The 25,818-nt window shown below is 31.0% G+C and overlaps 2 protein-coding genes across 3 annotated transcripts; one reads left to right on the top strand and one right to left on the bottom strand.

The window, feature by feature from the left end:
- The first annotated feature begins 197 nt into the window (after positions 1–197).
- LOC145312546 (uncharacterized) lies at positions 198–15,462 on the top strand. Its single transcript, XM_080151801.1, has 25 exons — positions 198–407; positions 1,081–1,396; positions 1,547–1,771; positions 2,213–2,439; positions 2,786–2,884; positions 3,870–3,988; positions 4,567–4,633; positions 5,116–5,244; positions 6,585–6,701; positions 7,399–7,494; positions 7,828–7,893; positions 8,236–8,340; positions 8,930–9,057; positions 9,604–9,769; positions 9,850–9,885; positions 10,508–10,588; positions 11,338–11,449; positions 12,037–12,085; positions 12,529–12,649; positions 12,879–12,964; positions 13,232–13,297; positions 13,651–13,754; positions 14,126–14,204; positions 14,366–14,467; positions 14,777–15,462. The coding sequence occupies exons 1-25, from the start codon at positions 198–200 to the stop codon at positions 14,850–14,852; spliced, it is 2,982 nt and encodes a 993-aa protein (XP_080007927.1). The 3' UTR covers positions 14,853–15,462.
- On the bottom strand, positions 14,831–24,899 carry LOC145311805 (uncharacterized). 2 transcript variants are annotated; one of them, XM_080150793.1, is made up of 12 exons: positions 24,761–24,895; positions 22,370–22,399; positions 21,956–22,009; positions 20,144–20,183; positions 19,929–19,994; positions 18,454–18,542; positions 18,238–18,286; positions 17,249–17,388; positions 17,038–17,076; positions 16,609–16,720; positions 15,941–16,177; positions 14,831–15,548 (listed from the first exon to the last, which is right to left on the bottom strand). In XM_080150793.1, the coding sequence occupies exons 1-12, from the start codon at positions 24,842–24,844 to the stop codon at positions 15,472–15,474; spliced, it is 1,017 nt and encodes a 338-aa protein (XP_080006919.1). In that variant the 5' UTR covers positions 24,845–24,895; the 3' UTR covers positions 14,831–15,471. The 2 variants fall into 2 exon arrangements, with proteins under 2 accessions (XP_080006919.1, XP_080006920.1); XM_080150794.1 differs by lacking the exon at positions 17,038–17,076 and having other exon boundaries at positions 24,761–24,899.
- Positions 24,900–25,818: the final 919 nt, after the last annotated feature.

Genomic DNA, 25,818 nt, shown 5'->3' with positions numbered 1-25,818 from the left:
AAAAGGAAAGCAGGTTAAAATACTTCATTGGAATTTTTCAGCATTCGGACAATTTCTGCACTAAAAACACTTCAACCTTCACATTCCAATGTTTACTGCTTTACCATCAACATCGAATTTAGTAAAATTAAGGAAATATTCAACGATTTTTCTATAAACAAAATATAACTATGGATTGTTAAAAATGAATTATAATAATGGATAGTGATATAGACGATGATATTCTCAATGAAATACTAAACGATGATAATACTAAAGATAAAAAGAAACAAACTAAATTACCATTAAACACAAATAATGATGATACAAACAAAAGTGTAAATAGTGTTGAAGAAAACAAGAACCAAAATGTTCCAAAGAAACGTCTTATGCAAGAACTTTTCCTAGATGATACTAAAGAAAAATCAGTAAATAATAGTCCAATTATCTCAAAACAGCCAGAACCAGCAACCATAACACCTACCAAACAGGGAAAGGGATAAAGTTGATTAAAAAGATTATATTTACAATGACTAATTTGCAAAAGAATTTTACGATTAGATTATATGTAAATTGAAGATAAAGCAAATGAACGATGAAGCAAAATAAAATTTTATTATGTTTTACCTTTATTTATAGAAGCGAAGCTACTCTATAAAACACTTTTCTCATACCCCTTACAAAAGAGAATCCAGTTAATAATTTACTTTTTCGTTACTCTGTCGCTCAAGTTTATTTATTTTAGAAAGATTTCGTGATTTTGTGCAGTTTAATAATCACTTACTCTCTCTCTCTCTTTTCTTTATTTATGACCACTGAACATCTGCTTAAAAACTTCCTTTGTTCGTTTGTCATCCATGATTTCTTGGCGTATCGTTACTTCATGGATGCTGTTTTCCTTGTTTTAATGTTTATTTAACACTTTATGACTCTCAAGGCTTAATCAAATAAAGTTTTATATGTGCCTAAAAAATGATGTCCAGGTTATTTTTTCCTCTCCCTTTCCACCAAATTAATTACTTTAGCATTTGATTAAATTAAACTTAATTGTGGTTAATTTTTACTGTTTTCCTTTTCTTTATCTCTGTCAATTTGTTAAAGGAACCTCTTATTACTGCCAAGAAGGAGGTAGTTGTTGACAAGAAGAAAACTATGAATTTTGATGATGATATCCTTTCTGGGATGGACAATAGCCGGTCACCGGGCAATGTCAGAGGCAAAAACAAATCCAGTATTATGGATGATCTTTTTGGGAAGCCCACCAGCAGTGGAGGCGGGTCAGGCAAGGAGGGGAACTTTATGGATGGTCTACTGAATGGAGGTGCAAATAAAGACAGGCGAGGCCAAGAAAATGATTTTATGCTTGATTCCAAATATGCCAAATCAAATCTTGATGATAAGTCAAGTGTCTTTTCAGGTAACCTTTCTAAAGAGTTTTGTCATATATAATTCAAATTTAATCATGACTTAAAAAAGCTTTGCATTTTTACCAAACTTAAAATTTTTTACATTATTAATGTCCTAAATATTCTCCCTCTTTGTAACAAAGCTTATTTTTTGTTTAAAGGTGTTTCTGGAGATTCAAGTCAAAACTTAGCACCAGCATCCAGAAGAAGGCGTGGCAACCCTGAGATGAAACCTGCAGGAGCTGCTCCACCTACCCAAGAGTCAAAGCCACAGGGTCAAGGTCAATCTATGCAGAAGAGCAACGAATTGCCAGATGATAATCCTTTTCCCTGGATGTCTAAAAAGCCAACAACCCCGCCCCAACCCCAACAAGCTCCTCCCACAGGTAACAATTAAAATGCTCAACGTTTTCTATAAAAATTAGGTTTCTTCATTATTTATTGCAATATAATGTGTAGTTTTAAGTGGGCACTAAAATAATGGAGGAAGTTTAATACTGGAAAACTAATGATGAGATTACCTTCATGTATAACTGTTTAAAATTTTAACATTCTGGGCTAAATATTAACTCAAAAAATTAATATTTTGAGTAATTGTTAATGAATATCTTAAAGGGAATATATTGTATTGATTGTACAGGTTTCCAAAGATAACAGAGGCAGGGGAAAATTATAGAATAATTTCCTGCTTTTTCAGCCCCGTAGAATCAATAATACGACACAATGCAGAATTTTAGTATTAATTAAAACCGGTTTAATCCACCAGAAATAAATTTTTATGCAGAGCCACGGAAAGGATATTAAAAGATCTATTTTTTTAAATTCAGGACAAAGTGTTACAAGCTCAATAATGCAAGGTTCAGCTGGGGGAATGATGGGAATGTCAGGTTATGGAACAGCTGGAGGTGTACCAGCAGTACAACAACCAACAGACCATGTGAACCTGATGAATATGATGCAAGCTAAATCTGTTAATATTCAACCTATGCAGTTAACCTCTAATCTTAACGTTAGCCCTGAATTTATGACTAAAGAAATGGAGGCTTTTGATCAGGTAACATTTTAGTAATCCCCCAAAGTCTTTACCCCCCCCCCCCCCCAACTCAAATAGCCTAACACCTTCTAGGATCTATAGGACGATGGGTCCAGCAGTTGACAAACTCATACATACAGAAAGACTTTTTCGCGCATTTACATGCACTGCGAGATAACTATGCATTATTGAGTAATGACTATTCTAGAATATTTGTAGGCCTTCTTTTGTTGGTTAGAATTTTGTGCGAGCATAATCTATACGTTGCACTGTTTGGCCATAAGCAGCCAAGTTTATAGATTTTGGAGACAATAGTTACCAGAACATTTCACCGTCAACTGCACTAGATCCCAAAACTTTATTCTAGATGTTAAATCAACGAAGACACGAGCAGGCAACAATGATGGAAGCTCAACAGAGGCAACTTCAACATGCCATTCTGCAGATGCAAGAAAGACAAAATCAGGTTTATAGAATTATCATTCTCTCCATCCATCTATTATTTACTTCGCTTAGTATCTATAATACAAAGTAGAATGATGTCTGTCCGTCCGTCTGTCTGTCCGTCCCTTAAGATCTCGGTAATCACTGAACCGATCGGATTCTACTCTACAGGGTATATACCTATTGGTCCTGTGGTGGTTTTAGGCTATTTTCTTGGGGTTGGGACACCCCCAACCTTCCGAAAAAACAAAAAATCCCCCCCATTTTTTTTGCTGAAGATTTCCTTGGTCCTTTTACGAATTTCGCTTAAATTTTATTTTTGATCACAGCCCCTAGAGGCTATGGGCGAAGCCGCTAGTTATTAATATAAGTAACAGGATCTGTGTGTTTCTGTCTGTACAAAAGGATCTCTTAATATGTAGCTTCGCTTAGGTCCTGGGAAGGTTTATAATTACTTTATGGGTATTACCATCCTTCCAAGATAATTCGCCCCTAAAAAAAGACTCCACCCCCCCGGCCCCCCCCCCCCCAAACCTCGAGTGCCTTTAGAGGCCTTTAGGGGCGAAGTAGCTAGTGTCAGATAATATGTTAATCGCACACATAATAACTCTGACAAAGATTCTATAACTGTTAGGAAAAGGTTGATATTTGATAAAATTGCGCAGCTTCTGTTAATGGTAGAAAAATGCTAGCTTTACCGCTAGAACCACCTTGAGCAATAGCTTTTAGAATTAAAAGAACCATTCTTTTTCTACTTAAAAAAATTTATTTGTTTACACAACATTTCAACCTTTCGATCCAGGGGCCGAGACTCAGTAAATCAATTCTATTTGAAATTGTTAAAAATTTGGCAATTTTTGCGGCGTAATGTTGGCATAAACCTTGTTTTGTGTTGTAGCTAAAAGGAAGTGGGTAAAGGGGGGGGGGGGGAAGTAAAAACCTGAATCAAAAATTATAAAAAAATAACATAATTTTGACCAAACTAATGTTTTTGATATTTACTGAAGTTGAATGAGCAGCAGGCTATGCATGGTCAACAGATGTTGGCAAGAATGCAACAACAAATGGAGGAAGAGGCCATCAACAAACAGAGAATGATGGTCCAACAACTGCAACTCATGTCAAGGTAAGGTTCACAACTTGTTGTACTTTATCAAAGCGTTTGATAGAGTTTTTAATACTAGCGGCTTAATTAAATTAAAATTAAAAAAAAATTAAGTACTACTGGTGCTGCCGCCAGTAGTTTTATGTGAACTAACTTTTATAGGAAAAAAATCTAACTTCTCCGCAAAAAAAAAATCGGAGGTTTTTTTTATTTTTTGGGGGGTTGAGGGTGTCCCACCCCCCAAGAAAATAGCTTAAAACCACCACAGGACCAATATGTATAAACCCAGAAGAGTAGAATCCGATCGGTTCAGTGGTTACCGAGATCTTAAGCTTCAGCAGACGGACGGACAGACATCATTCTACTTTGTATTATAGATTATTGATGATATTTGAAAGCATATATATAAATAAATAATACTTAAATACAGCGAAACAACGGATTTTTACTTCATATCTTCATTTTAAACTTAAAGTTCTGTTTTTTTGCAATCTTTGTGAGATATCTACTAATTCATATTCTTAAAAATATTTTTTTTATATTTCAGAAACTTTTTTATAAAAACGTTTATTATCACTTTAATTTTGGACTATTATAAGGATGAGTATGGAATCAAATGGAGGAACAGGACCTGACTTTCAAGCCTTCCAGAAAAGTAATGAAAAGGTACATTTTTATTTATAGTCATGTAAAAATTAATCATATGATTATCAAACTTTAACATTTTAATAGCACCTTTAGCTATACTGATCAACCAAAAACGTCTTATAAACAAAATATCGAGAATTTTTGTCTTGGTTTTTGGCATTTTTGGAGGAAAAATAAAAAAAAAACAGAAAATCTTTATTTTTTGTGTTTATTATAATGTTTCTAGGGATATTTTATTTGTCATATATAGAAAAATCAAATTACTCACTGTTATGTATTTATAAATATTCATTATTTATTCTACAATCAAAAATTGTACTAATTTTAACAATCTGAAAAAATTGGATTAAGGTTAAAAGCAAGGGGATATAAGTAAGAAAATTTGGTTAAAAAAGTCACATAAATATCAAAATAAATATTAAACATCCTTTCATTTTTATATTGTAGAAAAATCAGTTGTTGACAAACATTATTTTTGTTAAAAAGCAATATATTTTTAGGCCAAAAGAAATTTAGATGATGAAAATCCCGAGTTGAAAGAGTTGGTTGATAAGAAGGTTAATGATATGAAAGCAATATATGAAGCTAAGGAGGAGAGAATGATTGAAAACTATGAACAAGTCATCAAGGTATTGCCAATAGAATAATTAATCATTGAACTTGATAATGGATATTTAATAAATTGAAATGCTTGAAACTTACAGAATTGATGTTAACATTAGAGAAATGCCATTAAGGTTTTTAATAGTGATCACTGATCAATCATAAAATATTATTTCGTAATAGACTAAATTTTTAAAGACTGTCTTTCCCCCTACCTATGTTTTACTTATTGTTAGTAACATAATTTATTTTATTTAAGAGTGCAAATTATTAAACTACTAGCGGCTTCGCCCCTAGCCTCTAGGGGCTTTGCCCCAAGAGGTGATTAAAAAAATTAAGGCGAAATTCGTTAAAGGACCAAGGAAATCTTCTACAAAACCTTAAGAACCTAGGAAATCTTCTACAAAACCTAAAGAACCTAGGAAATCTTCTACAAAACCTAAAGAACCTAGGAAATCTTCTACAAAACCCAAAGAACCTAGGAAATCTTCAGCAAAAAAAAAAAAAAAAAAAAAAAATGGGGGGGGGATTTTTTTTGTTTTTGGGGGGGTTGGGGGTGTCCCACCCACCAAGAAAATAGCTTAAAACCACCACAGGACCAATAGAAATATACCCTGAAGAGTAGAATCCAATCGGTTCAGTGGTTACCGAGATCTTAAGGGACAGACAGACGGACAGACGGACAGACGGACAGACATCAAGCTACTTTGTATTATAGATGTATTTCCATACTTAATGGAAAAATAAAGTATGAAAAACATTTTTTTCTTCTTCCTAATATCATGTTATCTTATATTATAAGTAAAATAAGCATGACAACATCCCTAAAAGCGAAGCCCTGAAATAAAAGGACAAACGAAAATAAACACCTGTAGAGTGTCATAATTGAATAAGCAGAATAGTAATGCATAATCACATTAACAAAATTGTACGTAAATTTGTTGCAAAACTGCTTAAATACATGATACTGTTTAAGGGCATACTTACATTTTTAGGACTTGTTTATGATTATAGAGGTGCTTTGCTTATAACATTTTACCTTGTTGTAATAGGAATCAGCATTTCCAAAATCAAATAATTCGGATAATTCTAACATAAAAAAATTTGTTGTCAAAATAGTAAAAAATCAGCATGTTTTAAATGGACGTACGGACTTTCAGATAACGCTTATAGAGCTGCTGCGCTTTCTAAGTTGTACCTAGAGGAATCATCATGCAAAGTTTGACACCGATAGGACAATTGTAACATGTTTAAATTAACGAAAAAACTAACTGTTTTGGACGTACGGACCGACCCTGATTATAGAAACGCTTCGCTTTTAAAATTGTGTTTAACATCTTCTAAATACTAAATATATATATTTTAGGATTTAGAGCATAAACTGGACCTATCAAATGAGAAGTATAGAACATTAGTTGAAGATTCCCGAGAAGAAAAAGAACAATTAAATCAGGACCATAGAAAAGAAATGAGAACCATTAAGGTATAGATTTAGATTCATTACTCTTAGATGGCGAATTAAAGACAATATACCATTAAACCTAAATTTCCATATTAAATCACATTTTAATAAGACGAAGTTTTCATTTTTAAATCAAATGTATTACAGCATAATATGAACATTAATAAAGGTTTATATTGTCCTTATCCTATTACATAAAGTAGTAAGCTCTTTTTGTCTGTAGCGAAGGATCTTGTCTATAATACAAAGTAGCTTGATGTCCGTCCGTCTGTCTGTCCGTCTGAAGCTTAAGATCTTAGTAACCACTGAACCGATCGGATTCTACTCTTCAGGGTATATGCCTATTGGTCCTGTGGTGGTTTTAAGCTATTTTCTTGGGGGGTGGGACACACCCAACCCCCCCCCCCCCAAAAAAATGAAAATTCCCCCCATCCCAAAAAAAAAATTCTGGGGAAACTACTTCACATAAAATTAGCAGCACCAGAATTTTTTTTAATTTCCTCTTGGGGCAAAGCCCCTAGAGGCTAGGGGCAAAGCCGCTAGTATCCCTAAGACTAAAATACCAAATTCTCTCATTAGGAGCATTTATTAAATCTTGATTAGTTGGTTTAAAATAGCAATGTCCAAACTTTTCAACCAATGGTTTTAATCTACAGATTTGATTAATTGTCCATTGTCTTTTCCTTTAAGACTCTTGATTTTTTCTTTTGAACTTTAGGAAAACCATGAAGAAACAGTGAGAGACTTGCGCCAAGAATATTTAGTTGTCATTGACAGATTAAAAGAATTGTGGAGATCTGAACTACAAAACCAGGTTGACCTTTCATTCAAACACAAAATTTAGACCAAGAACTGAATAAAGTAAAGAAAAAAATTTGGAAATTACAGATGCTTGTTTTTTTTTATTCATCATAAGTTTTATTCTCGTTTATTTTGCCTGATTTTATTCAAGGGCCTTTCAGTCACACATTTGTAGCTATGGTTTAATAAAAAAAGTGCGTCTCGTTATAATTTTTTGGAAAATGAAAACATATTTGATGGGATATAGTACATTTGGCAGATACAGCTTTTTACAAAACCAGCGGCCTAGATGAGGATTAAGCTGCATAAATAATGTTATCCTGAAATTAAGGAGTACTATTTGTAGGAGGAGCATACAAACCAAAAACTGAATATTTCTGAACTTGCCAATAACTTAGACCAGAATACGAAGGTAAAACTTTTTTTATCATAATACTTTTAGTCATCCAATTACCAGTAAGGTTTTTTTGTCCGTTAAGATCTTGCTTAACTAAAATTGAGTCATTTATTTTGGGAAAGTTTTACATTGGTCCCAGGATGGTTTACAACTATTTCCTGCCACCTCTGTTCTTTAAAATACATTTCCCTGTAATACTTGGAGAACAGCCGTTATCCACAGCTGCTGAATCAATTGAGTTCTCTTTTTAAGGTCCCGGGATATTTTTATTCATAGATTTCAGTTTTTTCATCCTTCGATTACAGAGCCAGGTGGATAGATCCTTAGTAGAATAATTTTTATAAATCAATTACTTAGGATATGATGGATATGAAAACAAAAGTGGAGAAGAACATGATCAAACAAATGGATTCAAGAGAATTGAAAATTCAAGATCAAGAACAACAATTGAAATTTTTACAGGTTATATTTATTTTTAAATGATTTCTAAAAGTGTCTTTTGTATTTTTCTGTCTGTACCAAAAAATAAAGCTACAAGCTAAATTGTAAAGTGGCCATCTTATTGTTACAGGGAATTTTTATCTATTTTGTGAGGGGGTTTGCTAAAACCTCCCAAAAAACGCCTCGTCTTCTCTTGAAGTTGCCCCGGGACGCATCTAGTGTTTATAAACAAAAATATTGTCAATAATAATTTTTTTTTAACAATCACCAATTTACTAGTCCACCATCCAATCTTAATAAACATTAAAATAAAATCGTTAAAAGTCGAGTCGGTTTAGTTACCTTACAAAATTCCCCCCCCCCCTCAAAAAAAAATATTTTTTAACTACACAATTTTTGTATGTATTTGTTTCAGTTTTTACACAAAATCCCTCAAAAATTATTTTTACCTACTTAAAAATCTTTCAAAACTCTTTACCCAATCGCATGCACGGTTGATTTTCAGGGGAAGTCTAAATCATCAGGGAATGAAATGAGTGGCTATTTAGTAATGTATGTATTGTTACCTTCCCATTCCCTGACTCAATATTATAAATTTTGTGCCTCACAGGAAACTCTAAAGAGCCAACAGGAGAACAACGAGAAGGAGAGAGAGAAGTTGTTGAACCTGCTTCAAGAGCTGAGGAAGGAACTTAATCAGAAGCAGATAGCTGTAGACAGCGAGAGAAGAGAAATTAGGTAATAACAATTATGACATCATAAATAAAAACTAATCTAAGCGCATGAATTCAAAAAATTAATAATATAATTACATAATTGCCAGACAGACGGACAAAGTTAATTATAAAGTAGGCGTTCGTTGTTCAGTACAATCGTTACAGCAAAATTCAGCCATCTATCTGTATTAACAGCCGAGAAACTATTTTTCAGCAAAGAAGTTTCGGATCATGGAAAGAAAACAAAGTCGCGGGTTTCGTCGTACTTTCACAGTAGCTAATGAAATTCGGAGAAATAGAATAAACGCTACTGTGAAAATACGACGAAACCCGCTACTTCGTTTTCTTTTCATGATCTGAAGTTTCATGCCCTCAGACAGACAAACAAACCAACGAACCAATTGGTCAGCCAAATCTTTCCCAAACAATTGCATATTTTACATCAATTTATTGTCCATTGTTCTAGCCATTTATATCCCTGGAAAAAAATCTTAGAACCAGAAAATTTACCCATACATACATTTAATTCTTTAAGTTTAATTGGTGTTAACAATGCATATGATTTTAGCCTTGCTAAGAAAGAATTTGAGATGGAGAAAGAAGCATTCAAGGATGAGAAGGAGGGGCTACTCGAGGGGCTCAGCAAGGAGAGAAGGAAATTCAATGAAGAAAGAGAGAAAGGCCTTCTAGAAATTTCTAGAATTAAATCTGAACTCGTCAATCAACAGAAAAAGGTAAATTTCCATCAAAATTCCTAATATTTATGGATTTTTAATGATGAATTAATATTGCTATAATATATTTGTATTTTCAGATAAGTGAAGCTAAGCATCTGTATTATATTCAAAAGGTAGCAATTTCATTTATACTAATTAATTTATCTAAATGAGACACTATTTAAATTTACCACATAAATTTTATCAAATTAATGTCTTTAATCTAATTGGCATACACGACAAAAAAATCAGAGATCTTAAGGAATAAGAAAATAGACGATAAATTTATGTGCTAAAATTCCTCAAAGATATAGGTTAACTAATGAGAGAAAGTGATTATAAATCTATGGTGACTAGTATAATTTTCTTTCCAATATACACTCTCTAATTTTCTGCTTAAAAATCCTATTTGAAAAATTAATAAGTATTTAAGCAGTTTATAAAGATACATATAAATTTATATCTTTACTACCCAAGATTTTTTACTGTGGATTTAAACAAAAACAACTAACGTTAATTTTCTGACTTTTTCTAAAGTACTCGAACAGTCATTGATTTGAAGAATACACTTTTAACAGTTATGAATCTATCTCAACCATAACATTTAAAATTAGTAACTACTGCTGCTTCATAACAAAAGATATTTCAAAGTATCTGTGATAGAAAACAACAACATAAATAAATGAAAAATAAGATTATGAATTATACAAAAATAGTACGAATTGCTTTGCTAATAAATTTTGTATCTGTTTACAGAGGCTAAATCCGCAAGGAGAAACCTGTGATCACAATGATGAACTTTCTGCTGAAAGAGAAGAACTTGATGGCATAATAAAGGTTACTTTAATAATTAAATAAAGTCTAGATTATCAATAAAGTTATTGGAACAAAGTGGTACAGTGTAGGAGCACTCCGACCATATGATTATTATGATATGGTTAAAGAAGTATACATTTTAGCGCTGAGGTCATTTTGTATATTCATAATATCTTCTGCATTGAAAGATAAAGCTTTTCAGAAGAATTTCTATGAAGCTTTTTATAAAACTATAAAACTGACCTCATATCATTAGCAAATTTAAATGTATACTGTTTTGGCATTGGTAATTTAGTCTGTGAATTGGCCTATAATTGGTCATTTGTATTGTATGATGTCTTTTTTTGCAGGCACTGTAAAGAGCTTCAAATTCTATTGCCCTAAGATGTCATATGTGACAACTACAGTCAAAAATTAAATAAAATTAAACAAAAAATATATTTTTGCTAATCAAAAAGTTGCCCAGTTTTACATGTAGGTTGTCATATCTATCAGAAACATTATTTACATCCTAAAAATCCAAGCTTACTATTTTGAAACGGCAGGGATCTAAAGGGATAAGACAATGGCTGATAAATTGATGCACATCCCCAATGATGATACACTAAATTACCCCTTCTGTAGATAACAAAAAGTGGTGAAAAAGGACTGGTGTAATAAACAGGTTAGATTTATTCTTCATATTTCATAAGAAGTCTAGTTTTGGCCTATAAGACAAAAACAAAATAAGGTAATTAATAAACAAATTCAAATTGCCTTTTGTATTTTAGGCATTAGAGCACGAGAAAGATGGAGTGAGAAGAGAGAAGGAGAAAAACAAGAAGAGTAAACAAAAATTAACCCAGGAGAAAAATAAACTAGAACATCAGAAAAGAGAACTTGGTAAACTTTGAAAATTTTTTTTTAAAATTTAGCAAAGCTTGGTTAAACCATAGTAATGAAGCCATATCGATACAGTGCAGTGGTTAGCGAGATTATTTGATGCACCAAAACAGACAGAAGGAAACTCAGGCAGACATCCTACTTGATATATATACTTTTTAATCCGTGAAAATAGATGGCACAAAGGTTTCAAATTGACTAACTTATTTTCTAATAGCAATAGTAGAGTTCGTTCGCTTTATAAATAATAGCCTTTCATTATAATTATCTGCATAGGACGACTCTAACAAGCCTAAGTCCCATTTAGAGCCATATAGTAAGGACGGATATATGTAATTAACCTAAATATTAAAAAGCATCGTACTAAAAAGTTATAGAGATTTAATTGTCCTTGTTAGTTATTAAAAAATCTTATTAAACATTTTCTTATGTAATTTGTTTTAAATATTCAAGAAAAAATTATGATTAACATCAAAAACACATTTTTTATTTGCTATAATTGATAATCATTTATATTGATCATTGAGATAAAATGTATTAAATAATAATTATCTTAATTATTTTTTAAAAATATATTTTTTCTTTAGTTGGAACAGTTGAGAAGCTGTATGAGGTGGATGGAGCTATTCAAGATAGGTGAATACAATTCAACATTCGATATATAATTACTTGGATATTGCACCAGATTTTCGACTACTCTGATAAAATGGTATTATCAGCTGGCTAATATAATCATATTCCCCCTTTTCTCCTTAACCCCATCCTCACTCTTTTTACTGGAGGAATGTACTGACCAGTAGCAACCTAAATTGACTGTTAAAATATCAACGTATGTGTTATATCCATTATTAACATTCTATTAAAGGACGTTTGGCTCAAGTGGTAAGAGAATGAAAAATAATTTGCCTAATAAGCTTAGCGGGTTCTTTAAAACAAAAGTCTTGCAAGCAAAGATAATTCATTGGTTTTAATTCTAGTGATAAATTAGGACATTAAAAGAAATGCAGAATCTGATAGAAAATACAGTATGTTTTCTGTCAAACGCCTTGTTCAAGTCAAAGAAACCGTAATTATTTTAGACTACATGAGATAGAAGTAGGAAGGCAAAGGTTGGAGAAAATGAAAGAGGACAACAGCCAACATCTGAACTTGGAGGCAAACCTGGAGGAAAAAATGCTCTCTGCAATGGAGGAAATACAGGTTTAGAAAATGTTTTTATGATTCTTTTAAATTGATATTTAAAATTGGCTGTTAACAAGCATATGTGGTAAATTTTCTTTATATAGTGCTTAAGCTTTCCTTTGTTTTTATCGTTTAGAAGGTTGTTGTTTATAGGGATGGGAATCGCCACTAACAATAAATAAAATACATTGACTATATGTACCTTTTTTTGTAAAATATGGTGGAAAATAAAAATTATTTATCTTAGGAAACTTTGGTGGACATAATGAAAACTGAACAAAGAATAAAGGCAGAAAGAATAAATCTCACCACAGAAAAGAAACAAATGGAAAGGTATAATATATTTTAAACCCAGATGATAAATCTAAATTAAACTTTTTTAATTCTCACATGACCATCAAATGAAAAACATTTACAGAAAATATTTTTTTGGGGGTTGGGGATAATTATTTACAAATTTACATATTTTTTAATTTGTATTAGATTATTGAAAAGATATGTTCATTGTCCACACTTAAATACCAACTAACAGAATTTAATTTGTTTATGTTTGTAGTTTTTTTAAAGTTAAACTTTATAATGATATTACTTATTTTTAAGACTTCAAATCAAGGGATGTCAAAACTGTGCTAATATAAGAAGAGCATTTTCTGTCAAAGACCTAAGGTAGTATTTTAATATCTGATATACTATAAAATTGAAACTTCAAAGAACTGTATTTGCGTCCAACTTTTTTTTACATTAAAATTTAATAAATATTTGGAGTCAAAAAGCTTGCAAAATACGAGTGTACACAACCCCCATAAAAATTTATATTAGAAAGACCCGCTTTTTTCATCCATCCTGACAAAATTCTGTGCACGCTAATTATTCTAACTCTTTGATAACTGTTGTCAATGGTGGATCAGATTTTGTAATGAGTTAAAAAATATGATATTCAAATGATGAATGCAAATTAGACTCTTTTAATTTTTTTATTTATGAAAATACCATTAACCTAAATGCTGATCATATTCCAGAAAAGAAGGTGGCCGCATGAACCTGGAGCCAGAGGCTGTGGGTGGATGGTTTGATCCCAGGGCTGGGTATGGGTCCACAACACATCTAGGACATCAACACGCAGGTCTCAACTCAATTTCTTTTATAATTGAATTAATAGATCAACACACCCCAATAACTTTTAGGTTTAATATTTTTTGGGTGTAGTTATCTAATTTTAGTTGAAGCATTGGCGTTCCCAACCAAAAAATAGATAAAAATCTAACCTACGACAAATTAGCTTCTTCACTGTAAAGGAGAGACATATCGATTCAACGGTTAAAAACATGCACACATAAAAAGTTTTTGTGTTTATTATAATGAGATTAGACTCCTGGAGTCTTCTCTAACCTAAGGGGTTTAACAAGTGCTAGGTCGCTTATCTGTCATTTTAATTCAAATGGTGTAAATTTAATCATAAATTTGAAAAGCTTTCAATGATCTTTGTTGATTTAGAGCGTGGACGATCTCCAGTGGCGGCTGGCTGGATGGACTTGGATCCTGCAACCATTCAGCGTGGAATAAATTTGTCCAGGTATAATAGTTTTTTAAAGAAATTTGACAAATTCATTTTAGCCGACAATCCTGCGTAAATTCCATTTTTCTCTAGGACCGACAGACTGACGCAAAAACAAGGTTAGATATAAAGTATCTTCGCTACTAAAATAAATTACAAATAAAAAAAATATATTTTAGGGGCAATATTCGGAGCCGTGATTCTGGAGACGGGGCAAGTTTTGAAACCATAGACCAAGTACATATCAACAATATCAGAAAAGACTCGGAAAGTGATAGAAGGTAAAAGAATTGTATCATTCTTCAACCCTTTCCCCTCATATATTAAGCAAGCTTCAGAAGTCCAAATTTCATATTTAATAATAGGAGGGAAGGTTAATATATCTTCAATTCTTTGAACCCCAAAATCCTGACAAATTTTTTTTAATAATTGAAATTTTGTTCTTCCTTACCTTCAAAATTATACCCAATAGATAAATTTTTTACATTTTTCTATGGGTTTGCGTTTTTTATAAACTTCTATATTAGATTAAAAGTTTAAATCCTAATCACATCACATATATAACCTTTTTAACCTCTTTTTTAAAACAGATTTCTGAAAGAAGAAGAAGAATATTTGAAAAGTGTACAACGAATCAACATGAATACTGTTAATAAATATATTTAAATAGATTCATTTTAATTTTACAGATAATACACGTATATTGTATATGTAAATATAAAGTGATTTTTAAACATTAAAAAATGAAGAAAAAAATAACTTAAGAGTGATTAAACATTAGCAGAATTGTATAACTCATTTGTGAATACTAATTTTGTTCAATATATACAACTATCATGTTTATAACATGAATAGTATTTTTTTTTGTACTGATACAGATTTTTAATATCTGGTTTAATAATTTTGAAATAAACACAATTTTTTTTAATTTGGTTTTATAAACCATTTTAATATTTTAATTTATCTTTTTTATTTAAGAAAAATAAGATTTAAGTGGTTCTGTAATTTTGATTGTAAATTTATTTTGATATTTCTAAACTCATTAAATATTTTGGTAGGTCAAATAATGAATAAGGTATTTCAAGCTTAATATTTGATTAAAATAATTTTATTAGATTTTTCATGATTATGTAATAAAATCCATTTTCAATAAATTTTAATATGTTCTTTTATATCTAATTCATTATTTGATCTGTTCCTTTACAGAAAGTTGATTTTTTCATCTCATATTGAAAATATTTCATTCATTTTAAAATTCTAATAAAAATGATGTTAATAATTTTGTTTATTCAGTAGTTTGATCACCATCGTTTTCATTGATTTCATGATCAAGTGTAGCTTCTTCATTCAGAGTCTCTGTGTCTAAAACATTAATATTTAATTTAAACAATTTGTTTACTATATAAACTATGTTCATTAAATCTTAATATTATACAGGGAGTAAGGGATTAAATTAAGTTTATTGATACTCGTCTGCTATATTCAAAACAAACTCAGCGAGTTAGAGGCAATGATGCACTAGTACCCAGAGTCAGTCAGAACCTGCTTAATTCTTGCACATTCCCTTTAAGCCAGTATCCAAAGTCTGAGACTCTTAAAAATTGAATATTGGATCCATTGTTCTCTCCCTTACTCCCTGCTATTATAGCTATTTTTTAAAAGGGCTTTGATAAAAATAAATTGTTTTTTCTTGATGGATGTTATATTAAGTTATGGTTCAAGATGATATTTTTACATTTTTAAGAGCGTGTTACCATTCACATTGTTGTTTTCTTGATCTTCTATAATAGCACCTTCAGTTTCATTACTCTCTATAGCACCATTCTCATCAGCTTTCAAACTTTCTTCAATATTTTTACTCTCATTTGATTCAATGTTTTCATTCTCATTTGTATCTTCATTCAACTCAGTAGCATTGCCATTTGTTTCTTCAACACCATTCCCATTTTCTGTGTCACCTTCAGCCTCAGGGGAATTCTCATTTTCCATTTCTATACAAGTAAAATTATATTTTCAAAGGTAGGTAAATTTTAATATCAGTTGAGGTTTTGCTAGTTTTTAGCAAGAGTTTATGTTTAATGGTATAAAATTGAAATGTGCTTTTAAGTCTATCTTTGTGTGTTTTGGCCGTTCAAGGTTTTGTTAAACCCTGTTTTATCATTGTAGAGGGAGGGGAAGGGGGGACATTTATTGACTGTTTATTGAATTAGTCCCCAAAATTTTATAATAAAATTTTTATATGTTGCCTTTTTAACTTTGAGGACTTTTATTGGTTTTTCATCGGTTGGATCATTACATTAAGTATCCAAACGTTTTAACCACATATTGTAATCTACTGAAGGGGTAATTTTGTGTATTGTTGTTGGGAATTTACATCAATTTATCGTCCATTGACTTATTCCTTTAGATTCCTGGTCTATACCTGTGTCAACTAGCTCCCCATTTTCTGCATTAGTATTTTCATCACCTTCCCCTCCTGTGTCCTCATCATGAGCTGCTTCTTCAGCTTGGCTTTCAACAACCTCCTCTTTGGTCTGCAAAAATGTTGAAATGTATGTTTCAATCAAAAGTAGAAAATAGACTTTCAATCCTCTTTTAGGAAAGAAAATAGCATTTATGCCGAAAAAAGTCCTGAATCTTACTTTTATCCCTTTCTTCAACAATAAAGATTAGAAAGAATAGGTGTTATCTGTGCCGAATAAAAATAGAATACAACAAAATAGGCTGGCAATGGTTTAAGTTGAAATTACTTTGAAAAATAATATACAGACTAATGAAAAAAATATGTGTAAAACGTAACTGTAACAAATATTTTGTTGTTTATAAAAATAAAAATGAATATTTACACTACCTGTCTTCTCCTCTTCCCTTTTATCTTTTGCTTTTTCTCCTTGTATGAAAAAAAAATTAATTTTAATTATGTTTTTAATCTAAATGTTGTCTTATGTACAATTAGATCAGTGGCTGTTTTTGAACAAAACTATAAAGATTAAAAAAATATTACACTAGACTAGATAATTATTTTTGTAATTATTGGAACAAAAGATTAGAAATTGATTTACCGGTTGTTCAGGTGGTTCTTGCTGCTTTAGCAATTCTTCCATTTTCTTTCTTTCTTTTTCTTCCTCCTTTCTTTTTTGTTCCTCAATCATTCTTTCTCTCATCTCCTCCTCTTCTATCTCTAAACTTGTTTTTCTTTTCACTGGAAAAAAAACTCATATTTTTGCACAATAAATGGTTAAACCTTGATGTATAATCCAGACAATTAACTGGAGACCTTTTTTGTCTGCTTATAAATTGCTTACTGTTCTTTTGTAATGACTCGTCTGTGTTTATATTTCTGACGCTAATAGCTAATTTCAAAGACCCAATACTAGTCAGCACAGGGTATTGTTACATATAGCTCGTGCCCCCTCTATTCTTTTACTTTAATGACAGCATACCGTTTTTATTATCTGCAACAGGACGGAATTATAGCAAGGAAATCTCAGAAGTTATCCAAATTATAGTTGATCACGTTTCAGTCAAACAGATAAAGTTATTTGTAGTATTCAATTCTTAATTTGAAAACAAATTAGCCCTTTAACTCTGATAGCAGCCGAGTAAATGAAGTAAATTTTAGTTTAGCCTTGCAACTAAAATACATTTTTAGTTCATTTGAGAAAAAGATTTAATCACAGGGACAATTTTAAGAAATAAGAGGATTTATATTATATATTATATTATATATATTAGATATTAAAGAATGGATTTTTTGCGTATAGTCCCTTTCTTGGCAACGCACCTTAAGGGGTGATTCTTCGTATTTTTTACAGTAGCTTTTCTCCTATTACTAGCCCCTTCAGGGGGTTCTAACCCTGCGGGGTCAATTGCTTAACCCTGTGGGGCAATCACCTAACCCAATATAACCTAACCTAACATAAAATAACCTATAAAAAAACATTTTTAAAATACGACGAATCGCCCCTTAAGGGGCATTGCCACGAAAGGGACTATTCCTGATTATTTTTCTGTAATAAGTATAACAATATGATACTATTTCGAAACTTGCCTGGAATAGTTTGTTCTATTTCTACTATGGATCTCATTGCTGTTCCTTCCTAGTAAAAAAATTAGTTATAAGAAAACGTAAAAGTATAATTGACCTTAATTGGCAAAGAATAGCCTACACACATTAGAAATTAGGTTTATATATATGTAAAATATATCTTTATCATACGTAAATTTACGACTACAGTATCAAATGCTTTATCAAATAAAAAAATACCTTTACTTTAACTTCATTTTCAAATAGTCTGTCAACTGTTTGTTTCATTAGTGGCGCGTTAGCTCCATGCATCCATCCTACCAGCTCACCTAATAGCATAATAAGGATGACAACATCCGTAAGTTGTTTTTTCATTACCTACAGACTGACGGACAAAGTAAGTTGTATATAACAGGCATTTTAGTATGGATATTTTAACAAAAAGATTGCCAGCCTACCTGTAATTGAAAATTAACATTTTCATCTATAGCGTGACAGACTAAAGGACGGACTGACGAAAAAGTTAATTATCGAGTAGCTCTGGTATTAAGGATGAAAGATTTTATATAAAGCAGTTTCAAATATTTTTAGAAAAATTATTATCAAATAACATTTCTTGTTCTCTATAAGACATTATCACTCAGAAGGAATGACCTAACTAAATTCATGTCTTAGAATAGATTAGCCGTGGTGGATAGCTTAAAGAAGACGGAATACACCAAAGATCTATTTTTGTTTTTTTTGTGGACCAAAGCATTCTTAATACCCCTGACATAGCTGTAGTAGGAATGTCTTTTAGATAAGACACGATATGTTGGGCCGAGATTCGAACCTATTCCTTTCCAGCAATTGCGGTTTTAAAAAAACAGATTACACAATTTATTTAAAAACAAAGAATAAAATTATTCCATCAATAAAGTTTTATTCTTAATCTTGAAGAGGTTTTCCAGATTTCTCAATTCTAATCTGGAATTCCACTATGACTAAGAATTGTATAATATAATTAAAATATGAAACCTCTTGAAAGAGTTATAAGTAGTTGTTATGTAATAGTGCTCATATTATGATCTAATGTTGTAAGTAAACTTGTTAAATTTATATAATCAAAAAAATAGAAAAAGGACTGGAAATTTTAATTGTGCTTTTAGACAAACACTATAACCTCCACCATTAATTTAATTTAGAAAAATATTTTTATTCCTGGAGGTGGCCTTTCAACGAGGTATTATCCCTGCGGGGCTTGTTAGCCCCAACTAAAAACAACCTAAAATAGGTATTAATGCCACTACTCTTCCTTTTAGTAAAGGTCCCTGGGTCCCTGGATTGTTTTAGGCTATTTCATTTTAATGTTTAGCCTAGATATGAGCTTATTACATGCAAACCATGAGTGTAGTTGCTAGTGATTAATATAGGGTTTCTACAAGAATTCACTCAAGAATACTGTGTCATTAATACTTTTAAGAAAAACTAGTTTTAGCGCCCCCAGCATCTATTAGCTCTGTATTTGAAGGGGAAGATATCAGCAAAAAGTGCTAAAACCATAAAATACTTAAATCTTAAAATAAAATATTCTAAAACCATCCCATGATCTATGTTAAGTCTCACTAAAATTAATAAGCCACTCTGTTCAGTAGTTTTTGGATATATCTTAAGCTACAAATAAAATAATGTTACTTATTTATATAATAGGATATACAGGAAAGTGTTGATCTTACCATCCGCCAAGAAAAGCCAAGCTGGTAAGCAATGCTCTTTAAATCTCACTAAATCTGGTACTCCATCTAAATTACAAAAAAAAGAAAAAATACACTTTATTTGAAATAAATACAATAAAAAATGTTGAAAATTGAAATTTAATAGATTTAAATACAAAGACATTCGTACAGACCAAAAATGAATGATTATAGAGTAGAACGGCTGATAGAAATACCTGCTTTAGCCATTGCATAAGTAATATTATCACCATACTGTTTACAAAATCAATATCAAAATATTTATAAAAATTATAGTTTTCTGTACAAAACTCATTGTCTGTTACTTTATAAAACCAATGATGTCATACCACATAAAAAACAAATCAAGTTGATTGTATAGAAAGGTTATTTTCCTTTTTTTCAAGTTTTGTACTAAAACCTCAAAATATATTTTTTTTAAATATTCGTTGAAAAGTTTAGACACTGCCAGCACTACTGAACTAAACAAACAAATGAAAAATCGCGAATGTAAAAACTTATAAATTTAAAGACCAATATCCCCTCCCTTCCTTGGGGTAAATTGATTCCTTGTTTTAAGAATACAGAATATCAATCTGTGAATTAATTAATTAATTATCTTACATTATTAAGAAATATCTTTATTTTTGTTATTCTTAAATCCAGCACTTAATGAATTAATTGTTTACAATTTACATTAAGGATTAATTAATCAATGACGTAGTGTTACTTCTATATGTCCCAATTACGTTCATAAGCTTGAAACGTTATATAGAATGCGCAGCTACTCTACTATAAAATGTGATTTCTAAGATGATGAAATTTTTTCATGGTTACTTATGGTTCAATAGACATTGATTCCCGTAAGAAAATATTATTTTTGATCCGTCAATATCGTTTATATGGATTCATACAAATTAATCATTGATTTCTGCTAGACCTTTTTTTAATTACTGTCCAATCTTAGCTAATTATACAAACATTCAAAATCCTGTGTCCAATTTTGAGTAGTGAAGCTTTTCTTGGGGACATGTTATTTTCTCGGCTGTTGTTGAGGATAGATGAATGAAATTTTCGGAGAAGATTCCTATGACATAAGTGCTTCTAATCTATATATTCTGTTGTCCGTCTGTCTGTCGTACATGCTTTAAAAAATACACACCTTATTTTTTCAAGGTATTTTGATTTTCTTTAAGTTTTTGCATATTCTCTCTCTTTCTTTTCTTTGTTATAACGACTGAACAACTGTTCTATAACTCACTTTGACCGTTCGTTAATCCAAGTTATTATTTGCTTTACTACTTATTGATGTTGTCATTCAATTTCTCAACATCCAATATTATTCTATTTTCATTAAATCCTAACTATTCCTTTCTTTTTACAGTTAGGAAGTTGAATCCATTTTTATAGAAGCAGAAATATAATCTATGATTATGGTTTGGACTCTCTAAAACTGTAATCTACCTTTCCACTTTCCCCTCTCTTGGTGAAGATATCTTCAACGCCGATATGATTTTTGAAAAGTAAGATTCTACTTTCCCTTCTCTTGGTGAAGATATCTTCAACGCCGATACGATTTTTGAAATGTAAGATTCCACTTTCCCCTCTCTTGGTAAAGATATCTTCAACGCCGATACGATTTTTGAAATTTAGGATTCCACTTTTGCCTCTCTTGGTGAAGATATTTTCAACAAGAGAGACAAAAGTGGAATCTTATATTTCAAAATCGTATCGGCGTTGAAGATATCTTCACCAAGAGAGGGGAAAGTGGAAGGGTAGATTACAGTTTTAGAGGGTCCAAACCATAATCATAGATTATATTTCTGCTTCTATAAAAATGGATTCAACTCCCTAACTGTTTTAAGTTTATAGAATTATCTACTAAACGATAAGCCTTTATAAGCAGCGAAAACACCATATTTTGTCTTCACTGCAATCACTTTTCTTGATATATCCATTTTTTGTGAAATGTACAATTTTTATCGAAAAAAAACTACTTAGAAAGTGATTGCATTGATATTAATTTCCTGAAGTTTAATTTTCTTAAGAGCTGGGATCATAGCAACACAAGGACCACACCAACTAGTTTTTTATCAACAAAATAATATAAAGTAGCAAGTTTTTTATTTTGTACCTTAAGATTTCGATAACTAATGAACTGATTAGGTTTTCGATTTTAGAAAGAAGCTTCACGTAGGTCCTATTTTACCCTTCTCTTCTAGATGCTAGAGGCGAATCGACTAGTGTAGATAATATAATAATCAGTTAAAAGTCATCGTCATTCTTATTATTGTGTAAGTATTAAGTAAATTTTCCTGAATTTAAGAACTTTATCTTAAACGACAAATAAAAGGAAATTTAGTAATAAATGTTTTAGTTGTTTGCTGCCAATTAGTATGATTACATATTTTCATAAAAATAAAATATATATTATTTTGTTTCCTGTTATAGACATCTACTACACAAATCCCAGGCTGAAAAAAAAACAATATTGTATTTTATATGTATATTAATGTGTTAACTGAATTTGGAAAAAATGTATCGGTGATTTTTTCAAACACCTCTTAATTTCAAGGATGTGTGCCTTTTTTTTAACTTGACACCCCCTTGGCTGTGTTAGTATTGATCTAGACCCCTGTAAAGGGGCATCACCCACCCTACTTTTTTTTCAGGGATAGGGTCTTCACCCACCTTCTGCATGCTTATGGGCGCAGCCGCTAGTAAGACATATTGTAGCAAATACGAATAAATAAAGATTATATCTTTCCCCATTAAGCAAATGATGATTTGAGTTGTATAATAAGAAATAATAATTCAAATTTCCTTTGACAAATGTTTGTGCATTTATTTCTTTGCACTTTTATCAAGCAGCAGCAACTCTATAATTTACTTTGGCTCAGAATCAGATTAATTCCCGCTAGATCAAAACTAGTTCTGAGCCATACTGATAAAAAAAAGTGTGTCGTTTTGTGCTAGTGAGAATTTTAAAAAATAAAATTTTAATCATTGAATTATCAGTCCATAATGTTATGAAAAAAGATATTTTGTAAAGGATGAAAGTTGAAACATGTTGTAAAAAATAATATTTAAAGATTTAAATGAACTTCTCTTTTAAATTTTTAAGAGAAGATATACGTAGAATAGTTTTTTTTTCTATGTAATTTTTCAGTGTTAAATTGATACGTTTGATTACTAATGATTTTGTCCTTGTTCTCTGTACTTTGACCATTACTTGGTATAAAAAAATTTCAGGTGACGATTCTTACACAACAAATTTTTTTTGCATCATTTTAAATAGTACACAAAAAAATAAACAAAAGAAAGATAGGAAAATGCTAGAGGTTGAAAGAAACATTGATATATTTGTTGTAGATTTTGACTTTTGGTTTAAAAAATATTTTTTTAATTTCATGATTTAAATTTTTAAAAAGTAATAAATACCTAAATCAAGCAGAGCATTAAGAAAAATGTCAATATGTTTACAGTAAAATTCTCTTTATAAAAGTAATAGAATGTCTACCTCGCTGACCGCTGAACCGATAAGGCTAACCTTTACAATGAAACATCTTATAGTGCTAGGGATGGTTTATTACTACTTTGGAAGATGGTATCTCCCCCCCCCCCCTATTGAAAATCACTCTTAAAAAAATATAACCATCTCCAAAAAAATATCTTTTTTTAATATAAAAAGAAAACATTTAAAGAGAACGTTATGGAATACCTTTATTACCCCCCCCCCCTTCTCATTCATAAAGTTCCCCTAAAAGCTACTAGAGGCGTAGCCGCTAGTAAACAACAAAGTAAATAAAAAGGAATTCTTTTTTTCCAAAAGTGTCATTATATTTGTCTACATAGAAAAATCATAAAAAAAACAGCCTGTCATTTTTTAGTGCATTTTTCCATGGAATTTAAACTGCGTCACTTGAACAGATTTTGCGTCAAACAATTTGAAATTTTTTGATTACCAATAAATAATGATCAAATACAAGGATGACAAATTTAATTTTTCTATCAATTGCGAAATTTTGTTGCAAGGAATAAGAAAACATATACAGGGAAAAAAGTTTAGTTTATATAAAGTGCAGCGTTATAATTTTCTTTATTTATTGACAAAAATTAAGCAAATATTCTCACCCTACATATTGTATAACAATATATAATATGTAGGTATCTTATATACTATGTTTATAGTTGTCCGAGGAAAATAGAATAAAAAAATACAAGAATCATATCATTATTAGAGGCTCTAATGTGCTAATGCTAAAATGCTTTATTACAAGCACCTGGACTTTAAGATAGTGTTTGATACAATATGAGAAAAGATAGTTTAACCGGAAAAGTAGAAAAATATTGACAAATTTACAAAGATAAAACAATGAATCATAAGTATAATAATGTAAAAATAAACATAATTCCTTACTTATATAATTTAGAAGTAAAAAAATTATGTGTTCATATTGTTCTTTTATAACTTTACCCCATCAATTTTAAGCGATAAAAGTAAAATCTATAAAGTTTGAGGAACAATTGACTATTAATGTCACGCATCTGTCATAACATAAGTAACTATATTTGACGTCTCAATAGTTACTTATCGCATCGTATTATAAACAGCTTTTCACGGTTATGAAATGTACAATTATAAGATCAAAACTAGTTTTGTTAGTCCCGAGATGGCGTGGCACGGGCTAGCAAAACTGGTTTTAATATCATGATTGTACACTTTTATATTCGTAGAAAACTGGATGCATTACATGATTTTCAGTATGGCTTAGAACCGGTTCCAATCCAGCGGATATTAATCGTTTTCGAAGCCATACAGGAATAAAGTTTACCTGAACTTGGCGAAAGTTGTTCCAGTCTTTCTGATTGTTCAACTCTTTCATAAACTGAACCTCTTTTTTGCCCCTTCCCCCCATGATTTCTGAATTTAGGGTCTACATTTCTTAAAGGAGAAATATATTAAGAAAAAAACATGCTAGAAACATTGAAAATCTTTGTCTTTTGTTGATCATTATAAGTTACATAAAAAAATGGAATAAAAAGATAGATAATTTGATAAATAATCAGCAATATACCATACAGGATAAAATATCCACGAAAAGCTAAGATGAAATACATATGTTGAAAAAAAACGTCATAGTTTTATCATACTTTTATAATCTCAGAATGAATATTACTTTTAAAAGTGCTTCTTAGTAGAAAAACATTTGAAGAAAAATATGTATGACGGGTTTCTTTTTATTAATTCTTAGTTTGTCCTTTTCTAACATATAAAAGTTTGAGCAGGGTTTGAACAAGGTTTAATAGCAAAAACTGCAACATATTTTGTTTACACGAAACTTATCAATATAAAAATGATTGAAAGTTTTTGTGTGCTGTATGAATGGATTTATTATTACTTGGATCTTACACCAGATTTTCAGTTCTATAATAAAGTGAACTCTGGTGCGGACTAAAATAACGATCTCCCCAATCCCCCATACTTTACCCAATCCCCTCCCCTCCGACTGGAAAAACGACCCGACCAATAAAGCCGCGTGGATATTGCAACCTAAATTGACGACAAATTTTTTCTTGTCATAATATCCACGCATATTCTACATCCATTATCGTATGTTTCTAAGGTTGTATGGTTGTACTTGAAACTAATTTCAACTTTTTTTGCATTCTTATACAAGAAATTGGATCAGGTTACAAATACGAAGGGAGGTATTCTCCTCCCAACCCCCCCCCCCCGGCATTACACCTTAAATAAATTAAAATAAAAGAACAAACTTCATGTTGTTTGTATTACTCTTCCCTCGATTTTAGTTTAAGGGGATGACTGAATTTTGTGGAACGCGGCATATATACATCTAGGCATGCCACTATATACACAGCTAGAGAAAAC

The sequence above is a fragment of the Acartia tonsa genome, chromosome 2 (genome assembly GCF_053477335.1).
Source record: "Acartia tonsa isolate MP-2025a chromosome 2, ASM5347733v1, whole genome shotgun sequence".
Taxonomy (NCBI): domain Eukaryota; kingdom Metazoa; phylum Arthropoda; class Copepoda; order Calanoida; family Acartiidae; genus Acartia; species Acartia tonsa.
Note: the sequence above shows the minus strand (reverse complement) of the source record. Positions and strands in the feature narration are given on the sequence as shown.